The sequence below is a fragment of the Propithecus coquereli genome, unplaced genomic scaffold, assembly GCF_000956105.1.
Source record: "Propithecus coquereli isolate 6110/MARCELLA unplaced genomic scaffold, Pcoq_1.0 Scaffold79, whole genome shotgun sequence".
In the NCBI taxonomy this organism is placed as follows: Eukaryota; Metazoa; Chordata; class Mammalia; order Primates; family Indriidae; genus Propithecus; species Propithecus coquereli.
Genome location: NW_012154062.1, coordinates 4,097,907 through 4,108,360, shown reverse-complemented (window position 1 = coordinate 4,108,360; position 10,454 = coordinate 4,097,907). Strand labels below are relative to the sequence as shown.

General features: G+C 60.2%; 1 protein-coding gene across 3 annotated transcripts in view; it reads left to right on the top strand.

The window, feature by feature from the left end:
- The first annotated feature begins 240 nt into the window (after positions 1-240).
- GFRA2 (GDNF family receptor alpha 2) overlaps positions 241-10,454 on the top strand; it is a 93,656-nt gene continuing 83,442 nt past the window's right edge. For 2 of the 3 annotated variants that reach the window (XM_012662941.1, XM_012662940.1), the window contains exon 1: positions 241-925. In XM_012662941.1, coding sequence (XP_012518395.1) covers positions 886-925 — 40 coding nt within the window. In that variant the 5' untranslated portion in view covers positions 241-885. Of the gene's footprint in view, positions 926-5,965; positions 6,281-10,454 lie in introns of all 3 variants that reach the window. The other variant, XM_012662939.1, reaches the window with a different exon arrangement.

Below are 10,454 nucleotides of genomic sequence, written 5' to 3'. Positions count from 1 at the left end.
GCCAAGTCGCCGCCGCCGCCGCTGCAGAGTGTCGCTGCTCCGCCGCGCGCGCCGCCAGCGGCCCAGGAGCCCGAGCGCTGAGCCCCGGGCGGAGGAGAGGGGCGCGGGCGCGAGAGCCGAGGCGAGGGAGCTGCTAAGGGGGAAGGGGCGGGCGGAGGGAGGAGCAGGGAGAGAGGGAGAAGGGGAGGGAGGGGAGAGCGAGGGAGAGAGCTGGAGAGAGCGAGAGCAGAGAGCGAGCAGGGAGAGGAGCGGGAGGGAGCGAGGGAGAAAGACACACGCACGCAGAGACACACGGTCACTGGAATTCCATTAGAAAAAGTGAGCCGAGCAAGGGTTAGCGGGAGAAGATTTTTTTGAATCTTGTCTTCGTCTTGGTGCGAAAGAAGCCACTCTGGTCTGTCATCCTCGAAGCTCCGGCTGGATTGTTCCTCGGCGCAAACCCCCGTCGGTGGATTTCTTTCCTATTTGCGTTTATTCTCACCCCTCTCTCGCCGCTTCCTTCCAGCCCTTCACTCGCAAGTCGCCTCTGTCCCCAACCTCCCCAGGCCCCTCCTGGGAAGCGCAGGGGAGTGGGACCCGCGGGGACTTGCGCCTTCCCGGACGCGCGGAGGGGAGGGCTGAGCTCGGGACCGGGCTGCTTAGAAGCAGATACACACAGCTACGTGGACCGGGGGCGGCGAGAGGCAGCCCACCGCCCTCCTTCTACCCCACCCCTCCAGCCAGAGGCGAGAGTCGCAGGACTCAGGATCTTCACCGGGTGGACTAGCTGGGATCTCCGCATTGGATTTGGGGCTGAATATCCCTGCTTGGCTGTTATTATTTTTCTTGTTATTATTATTTTTTACCCAAGGGAGGAAGACAAAAAAACTGTGGGATTTATTTAACATGATCTTGGCAAACGCCTTCTGCCTCTTCTTCTTTTTAGGTGAGTACCTGCGGGCGGCGAGCCTGGGGGGCGGCGCGGGGCCGCGCGCTCGGGCGCTGGCGAGGAGCCGGGGACGCGGGGGGCGAGCGGGGCGCCGGCGGGAGGCTTGCGGGGAGAGCGCGCCGCGGGAAGAGTCGGGCCCGGCGCTGGCGAGCCGGGCGGGCCGGGCAGCGGGGACGCCGGCGGAGGGACCCGAGCCGCGGAGGGCTGGCTCCGCGGGGGGATCGGGAAGGGGACGCGACACAGCCAGACCGTCCCCGCGCACACGCACGCACACACACACACCCTCGCTCTCTCTCACACCATGACAGCACTCGTTTCCCTCAAAATAATGGGTTCAAATTGCGGCAACTTAAGAAAAAATATCCAACTCTTGATCTGGAAGAGAGGAGGGCGGGGACAGAAAATTCCTGCCAGTTGCACCTTCCCCGGTCGGCTCCCCGAGTCGCTGGCGGTGGAGGGCATGGGTTTCTCCAGCGGCTCCTGCTTGGACATCTGCGAGGGAGCGCGGGCAGCCACCCCCCACCTGCCTGGCCGCGGCCCCGCTCCTCGAGCCCCTTCCCAGCGGCTCCGCTCCCTGGAACACTTTTCAAGTTTTTCCCCACCCTTGGCCCTGCCTCCCTCCCAGACGCTCCCCCAGCCGAGCCAGATGGGTGGGCGGGCGTGCCGGGTGTGAGCAGCAGTTCCCGGCCTTTCCCTCCCCACCTCTAGGGGCAGGGGACTCCGTGGCTGGTGGGAAGGGGAGGGAGGGAGGCCAAAGTTTGCTTCCTCCGGTGAAGAGGGTGGGAGGCTGGGGGAGGAAAACGGATCTGAACAAAGACCACTGCTCGTTCTGTAAGCCCCCTCCCTCCAGGGCAGGGAGGGGGAGTTGCCTGGGGCCCCTGGACTCCGCAGTTTCTTTACCACACTGAATTCCTAGCCCCTCGCCCCCTTGTGCGCTATGAGAAATCCCAGCTGCCTGGGAAGCTGCGGTCTAGAGAAAGCAGTCTCAGGGGAAGGCGAGGAAAAGAGGGTGGCTGGCTGGCTGTGTGCTGCCCCGAGTGCCAGGCGAGGCTGCTGCCACGGAGTAGGTGCTCTATCCAGGGAACCTGGAAACTAAGATGTGCGTGTGTGTCTGCGTGTGTCTGTGTGTGTGTTGGAGGAACACACATCTGCTTCAGTGCGGGTGCTGTTCCAGCCACCCTGGCTAGCTGTGTGGCCAGTGGTGAGCCAGGTTGCCTGGTGGGGTCCTGAGCGCGCCCTTGCGTCCTGCAGGAGGGGCTCTGGGAAGGCCGAGAGTGCGAGGTAGGAGCTGGTCACAGAGATGTGTGTGGTCTAGGAAGCGCCCTCCAGCCTGGGGAGGAAATTCGGAGTCTCGGGTGTCTGTCCTGGTCAGGCCCTGGGCCCAGGGCTTCCACCCTCCGTTTCCTCTTCGCCCGAGGCCTGAGTTCCCCAGGGGGCAAGGCCCTGCCCTGGGGTGTGGCCTCCACCCGCCCTGCCTCCCTCTGCCCCTGGCAGCTTCTTCCCTCTGGGGTGGGAGGGGCTGAGCCGGCAGCTGGAAGGTGCTCTGGGCCGACGGTGATTCGCAGCCCTTCCTGGCAACCCCAGCAAGTGGACTCTCAATCTGAAGGGGCTATTATAAAACCTGACCTTTTCTCCCACTGCTGGTTTGAAAACCCAGCTTTCTGGGGCTGCGAATGATCAGCGCCAAGAAGAGAAGAAAATTGTATTTCAGGCAGAGCAGCCAGATTGCCCGATGCGGAGCTGCACACCCCCGGCCGGCAGGGCTCCCAGGTGTGGGCGCCTTCTGCGGACTGGGGGAGAGCAGCCTGGGCCCCTTACCCGCTCCAGGCCCAGACCCCTGTGGAGCAGGCCAGCTTCCCCACCCAGGAGGCTGAGAAGTCACTCTTCTGCCCAGAAGTGGCCTTGGGGGTCCTGCTCATGGTGGGTGTGTTATGTGTGTGTGACATCGTATGCATGGGGGGATGGTCAGAGATCCCCCCACCCCTGTGTCTGCGACCCTGCAGGCTGAGTGTTGAGAGGAGTGGGCTCAGCATCCCCTTGGGTCCCGGCCTTTCAGTTCCCCTTCCCTTGAGAAGTCCCTTTACAGAGCTGGGCTGAGCAGCTCTGGGTTAGGCCAGTCTAAAGGAAGGGATAGGTTGGTGTTGAGGAAACTTCAGCCCCAGGGCCCTTTTCCTGGCCAGGAGCTGGGTGGAAATTCTGCTGAAGGGGAGGCAATTCAACTGGGGACAAGGGCCTTGGTGGTCCCCTCCCAAGGTTCTGAGCGAGGTCTGGGGGTGAGGACTGTGGGTGCAGAGAGAGGCCTTTCTTGCCCAGCCATCCTGACCTTCAGTGTTGGCTGACCCAAGGATAGAAGGAGCTGGGGTATGTGACTGGGAGGGGATGGTGGGCTGGTCAGGGGTCCACTCCCAACTGGCTTTCTGGCTCTGGCGGGGACGCTGGACGCAGGAGGGCAGCTCCAGCTCTGTGTCGTCTCTTATTCCCACTCCCCCCGGTGTCTCTATAAGCTGCTCCCTGTGTCTGTTCTTGATAGGTCCACGTTTTCTCCTGATTCGGGATTGGGAGACATCACCAGGATGCCTTCGGCCCTTTACCCTCAGGATCTTTGGCTAAAGGCTCCAGGTCACCATAATTCCTTCCTCTGGCAGGGCTCGCTTGGTTCTGGGGTCACGAGGCAGGCTGGAAGAGTCAAGGGCACTTTGGGGAAAGGATGCCCCGGCCTTTTGCAGAACATGTCCCTGCTTTGGTCACGTGTACCCATTGGCAGGATGGGGGAAGCCCTCACTTCTGGCAGGGGGCTTGTGTAAGGATCATCCATCCCTTGGGGCTCTAGGCCCCACCTGTAGGGCAGGCAGAGTGAGTGTCCTTACTGCCTGAATCCCCCCGTCCCCCCAACTAACATCCTGACCTTTATGCACGCTGTGAATCCTGAGCCTGCGTAACGCCGGGGTGCTAGGAGGTCCCATTCCCAGTCCCCCTCTGACAGTGCAGCCCCCGCTCAGTTATGGTGGCAGGGGGATGTCAGTGGAGGCTCCAGCAGGCTGGCCAGCCGGCTGGGGGCAGCAGGTGCAGGCCGGGCCACGTTGGCTCAGCTGCTCTTGGGGGGCCCAGATGCACCCGGCCCTGCTCAGGGAGGTAGGAATCTGCTGAAGCCGAGAAAGGAAGATGCTGCCTCAGCTTGTGTGGAGAACACCTCTCCAGCCCGTGCGGGGGCTCCTGCTCCGTGCTGATTTCTTCTCTGGTCTTAGTCTGGCCAAATCCTCCAGCCTTCCTGTTCTGGGGCACAGGTGTGGTCAGTAGGAGAAGGACATGTCTTTTGCTCTGGCCCCCTAGGCCTGCTCCACCCGAGGCCTGCCCTGCTCCTCTTCCCTGGTCTCCTGGGGGTGGGCCCCCTGCCTGGTTCTACCAGGAGTGGATTCTTTTTCCTGGGGCTGGAGGGAGGGACGGCCCGCTGCGCAGCGCTCCGCCTCTAGATGTCGCTGTCTCCCTGCGCTAGCGCCCCCCTGAGCAGGGCGTCCTAGGGGAGGGCGGGAGGCCGCTCTGGCTTGGGGTGGGGGGATGCTGCGGTATTCAGAGGAGGGGACTTCTGGCCTGGAATTTCTTATGTTTTGGGGAGAGATGGAGTGGAGGACGCCTCCCAAACCACTCTTTGGGTCTTGGAAATGGCAGTCGTGGCTCTGGGCCATGGTGTGGGCTCTCCCTGGGGCAGGATCTGGAGTTAGGGGCTCAGGAGAGGACATGGAGGGAGGCTGGGGACATGTCGTCTGTGTCTGGAGGAAACCATTTTGGGAGCTCGGCTCTGAAAGGATCAGAGCCCTGCCCTGCACCCCCAGTTTCTCCCCCACCTCTCCCTTCTGTGGCGCCCAGGGTGGCGGATGGGATGTGGGCTGGGGGCTGTTGCTGTTGGTAGAGAAGCCAGCTCCATCTGTGGGGCCAGGGTCCGAGGAGGGGGCTCTTTCTCTTTTGCAATTGATCTATTATTTGGCTTTTGGAAGGAAGAAAAACAAAAGAGAGACAGAGGGGGAGAGGCTTTCAGGGGAGGAGAGGTAAAAAAGACAGAGAGAGAGAGAGAGAGAGAGAGAGAGAGAGAGAGAGAAAACAAGGCCATTCAAAGAGCCAAAGTGAAGGTGATGGAGAGACAGACCTCTTAGGAGGAATCAGCAAGAGAAACGTGAGAGATGGAGGCAAGACAGTGCAGAGGGAGGACGTGGAGGTGCTTGCCAGGCTTGCCCAAAGCATTTTCTTCTGGAAGGGACTGGGCGGAACTTGTCCCATGGAAGGCAAGTTTTCAGGTCTCCATCCGGCATGAAGTTGACCTGGAAGGTGTAGGGGTGCTGAGGCCAGAAAGGGGCAGCTCCTCCCTCCCCGGGCTCGTCTCTCCCTGTCTTCTCTTAAAAGTCCAGCAGCTCAGAATGAGTAGACCAGGGGTAGGAGGGGGCATTCCCGCCTGTGTGTGTGACCTGAGTTGTCCTCTCCCTTCTTTGGGCCTCAGTTTCCCTAGGGTAAACTGTGGGGGCTGGACTGTATGGTTGGTCTCTGTGAGGTCCTAACAGGCTTCGAAAGTCTCGTGACTTTGTACTGCTGTCAAGGCTTCAGCAGTGCCTTGGCTGGAGCTGGGGTTCGTGGGTGGCTTGGGCGGTATTAACATGCGATTCCCCCCTGTGCACACCCCAGCAATCCCTGCATCCCCTAGCTCTCTGCTGAGGCTGTGACATTCTTCCCTGGACTCCTGGCGTCCCAGACTGTCTGTGGTTTTTGGCTGGGGCCTTCTTGGCCTTGTGCTGTGCTCCTAGGCCCAGGGCCAGTGCTGAGGAGCAAACGGACGGGAAATTGGAAAAGACACTGGCAGAGCCAGGGGCGAGTGACAGCCTGCCTTCTCCCCTGGGTGCGAGGAGGGCTGTTGCATGGAGTCTTTCATGGTGTGCTTTGGTGTGAAGTGGGTGTGAAGCTCCCTGAAGGGCCCAAGCCCCCAGGCCTGCGTCTTGGGTGGGAGACTGTGGCGGCCCTCTTTCACGCTTGTCTTCCCTCCCCACCACCCAGACGAGACCCTCCGCTCTTTGGCCAGCCCTTCCTCCCTGCAGGGCCCCGAGCTCCACGGCTGGCGCCCCCCAGTGGACTGTGTCCGGGCCAATGAGCTGTGCGCGGCCGAATCCAACTGCAGCTCACGCTACCGCACGCTGCGGCAGTGCCTGGCAGGCCGGGACCGCAACACCATGCTGGCCAACAAGGAGTGCCAGGCGGCCCTGGAGGTCCTGCAGGAGAGCCCGCTGTACGACTGCCGCTGCAAGCGGGGCATGAAGAAGGAGCTGCAGTGCTTGCAGATCTACTGGAGCATCCACCTGGGGCTGACTGAGGGTAAGCCCGGGGCAGGACGGGGCGGTGGTGGGGGTGCGTGGCGGGCCAGGGGTTCAGGAGGGAGGGCTCAGTGATGGGGTGAACTGGCCCCAGCTGGCTATGGCTACCTGCCAGGGGAGCCTAGAACCCAGAGGAAGTGGCTGCCCCACCCAGGAGAAGGCCAGGAGAGACAAAGACCAGCGGAGGTGACAGCTGGAGGAGGGGGAGGAAAGTGATGGGAGCAGGACATGGCTGGAGGAGGGGGCGGTGAGCTGGGGTGGGACAGGAGCAGGACCATGTGACTCAAGCAGGCACAGTGTGAAGTAGGCCCAGGAGTGAAGCAAGAGTCACCAGGCAGATGGAGAAGTGGGAGCCAGGTGGGACATGGGGCAGGCCTGTGTGTGCATCCCAGCTCTCTGCCCTGCCTGGGGCTGTCCCTGCTCCCAGATGTGGCTTGGGGACCCCATAGCTGGCCTAGGCACCTTCCACAGGGCTGGGGTTGGTGCTGTTCCTTCCACTACCCACACTCTTCCTGTGTCTCCTCACCTATGTAAGCCACTCACACTTCCGTCTCAGCTTGGAGCCTGCCTCTTCCAGGAGGGCTCTTTAGATTTGGTAACAAGGGCTTAGATGACCCTCCAAGCTGGTGCCACATCACAGCTGTGCTTTCCCCATCATAGCAGTCACGCCGTAAATGACAGAAGCCCCTCACTCATCTGCACACCACCCCCAACCATGAGCTCCATGAAGGCTGCACTGGCTGTGCTGTCCCCACACCTAGCACACAGTACATTCTCAATAAACTTTTGTGGAACTAATAAACGAACGTCTGGCTGAGGTAGCCAAGCTTCCTGAAGTATGTGCAAACCCTCCACACCCCAGTCTGGACGGGGAGAGGATGGGTGTGTTGGTGGGGGTGGGGGCTTCCAGGTTCTGCCTTGGGACTTGGAGGCAGGTTTGCCAAGGGATGTGGGACCTGCAGCCCACACACAGCCTCCAGCCCTGTGGAAGGTGCCTAGGCCAGCCACTGGGTCCAGAAGCCGCGTGGAGGGCAGGCCCCTCGGGAGGGAGAAGGAAGGGTGGAGTAGGGGGAGTCCCAAGCAGGGCAGGGAGCTCAGCTTGCAGAGTGGCAGGTGCTCAGCATGGTAGCAGGTGGGGCGGAAGGGACAGAGAGGCAGCGGGCAGGGAGGGAGCCCGAGGGTTCAAAGGGAGATGATCAGACCTAGGCTTCAGCGAGGTGTTTCTGTGGTTCCAGTGAAGAGAGTTGATTGGGGGACTGTTGAGAAGCCACTGCTGTGACACAGGCCAGGGACAGCGGTGGCAGAGCCTGGGCAGTGGCAGGAAAGGAGAAGATGCTGTGAGAGCTATTTAGCAGGTAGAATCCACAGGTCGTGCTGACGGAGTGAAGGTGAGAGGGTGGGGGCATAGGAGTCACGGAGGGCACCCAGCTTCCTGTCTTGGGTACCTGCGTGGGTGACAGGTGTGTCAGGAGCAGCAGCCCAGGCTTTGATGGGGAGGGCAGGGGAGTGGGCCTGTTTTGGGGCGTGTGCCTCTCGTCTGCCACATCCTGCCGATCTGGGGCTCAGGAGAGGAAGTGGCCAGGAGAGAGAGATCGAGGAGTGTACATCAGCCTGTCGATGGTCACCGGAGCCAAGGGCACGACCACAGTGGGAGGAGGGCAGTGACAGACCCTGGGACCACCGACATATAAAGGTGGGCAGGGCAGGGAAGGTTAGGGAGCAAGTGGATGGGAGCTGGGGGTGGGAATGGTGAACGTGGACAACTCCTTTCAGAATTTTAGCATGAAGGAGAGAGAACAAGCAGTGATATATGTATATTTTTAAAGATGGGAGAGAGTTGAGCTGTTTAAACTCTAAGGCAGGACAGTGGTGTTGGAGATGCTGTGAAAAAAAGAAGGGTCTTTGGTGGAATGGTGCCCTTGGGGGTGGGGCTGGGGTGGGCCCAGGGCACGTGGTGGGGTGGGGGTGGGCCCTGCAGGGTGCTGGCAGGGAAGGAGACCAGCTGGAGTGTTGGGCCGGGCAGAGGGGGATCCCGGGCCAGTCTCTGTGGTGGCTCAAATATCGCTCTGCATCCAGGAGCAAGAAGCGCATATAATTACCACCACCACTAATAGCAAAGTAATGCCTCATGAATCAGGCGGTCACTTCTCCCTAGCAACCTCGATTCCTAGCACCAGAATAAGCACAGACGACGTCCTTCAGTGCCATAACGCACACACGCTTTATTCTGCTTGAGACAAGGCACCGTCTTCACCCAGAGCCCGGCCCGACTCTGTGGCGTAGAGAAAATTAAAGGGCCTGATTCCTCAGCTGGGTAGTTTTGTTTCTTTCTGGAAGCCTTCGGTTTCAACCCACGGACACAGGGCAGCAGGGAGGGGTGGGCTCGCCATGGGTGTGGCGTGGCCAGCTGCAGGGTGGACAGGGAGGGGAAGGAGAATTGGCAGCTGGAAGAGTCAGGTGGGTACCTGGGCCTCAGCACAGCAGCCCTTCCGTGTCCTTGTCTCGCTCTGGCATCCTGCGTCAGGGCACGGGAGCACCGTGCCGATGGGAGCCCAGCGAACGAGCATGATGTCGTGTGTGTTTAGCAGCTGCTGCTGTGTGGTCCTCAAGGCCCCTTCTTCAACCCAGGGGCTGTCCCTGCCTCCCGGTCTTGAGAGGGTTCATTCATTCATTTACTCAACAGACACCTACTGTGCTAAACGCTGCACCTGTTAAGCACCTGCTCTGTGCCTCAGAGGGGACGACACTGAAGAAGCCTTGGTCCTGGGCTGGCAGCATACAGGCTGGGGGGCCTTCCCCCCGGGGCCCACCTAGAACAGCGCACCCCTGCTTCTTCCTTCCGCAGGAGCCTGCGTTTCTCTCCCCAGGGGGCTCTAACTTCTCCTGGGTCTTGGGGGCCAGAGGTGGTTTCTTCCCAGGGCTGACCAGGGGAAGCCAGGAGGCCTTTGAACAGCAGGTAGCTGTTCTTGTTCCTGTGAGTGACAGGGTCTACCTGAGAGTTCTGTATTCATGGCCTGGGGGAGGCTGCAAGTACTTCCTCCCTGTTCCCTTAGTAACACTTAACAACTCAACTTGGGGCTGGGGCTCAGGGCAGAGGTGCCTTCAGGTTTGGCAGGGAAGCTGAGGCATACAGAGGTGAGATGGCTTCCTCCGGGGCACACAGCAAGCTGGTGGCAGATCCCAGGCTGGGCCCCAGGGCACCCGGCTCCTTCTCCAGGTCCCTTTCACTGGCTCGAGCGGAGGTCTCACGGCCCGGGCCTGTTTTCCTCCTCTGTCATTACCACCACCAGTGTTACACAGTGGGCTGTCACTGTCGGCTGCATGGGGGCTTTGAGACCAGGTTTCTTGCCTTCTCCAAAGGCAAGACATTCAGGGTCCCCTGGTCTTTCGAACGTGAAGAGCAGAGGCCTCTTCCGGTCCCACAATCTGACATCCTGGGTCTGGCTTCAGTGGCCCAGGCCTCGGGATTTCCCACTGCTGAATTCTGCTGCACGAGTTGACTCACAGAGGCTGGGCCTCTCCAAATGGGCCCTTTCGTCCATCTCTCTGGCTGACCTATAACCAGGTGCATAGACGCAGTGGGGAAGGCTGGGCCCTGCCCTGGGGGACTGTCCTGGTGGCAGGAGAAGACTAATGCTAAGAAAAGTGAAACAACAACAGCACTTATTTAGGGATGACTGGGTTCCAACAACACTGGGTATTTTCGGAGATGGTATGCATAGTGGTCAAGCACTTGGGCTCTGGAGCCAGCTGCCTGAGTTTAAAGCCTGGCTGTGCAGCTTACCAGCTGTGTGACCTTGGGCAAGTTACTTAATGTCTCTGTGCTCCTTGTTTCTTATCAGTCCAACAGGGAGACTAGTGCCTACCTCATAGAGCAGTTAAGAGATGAAATGAGTTAGTGTATCTAAAGTGCTTTCAGTAGTGCCGGCACATAGAAAGCACAGCGTAACGTTATTTTTATTATAAAAGTGACTCCTAAGTTCTTATATTGTTTAGCCCCCCAAAATAGCAATGGCTGGTAACCCTAGCCCAAGAAGTTTCTCCAGAGAGTCTAAGTTAGGTGCCACTTAACTTAGTGGGGTGGAGGACTCTGAGATCATCCAGGCTGGTGATGGGGTCTGAAGGCCCCTGAATGGGTGGTGTTTGACCCTCGGCAGATGCCAGCTGGGCACCCA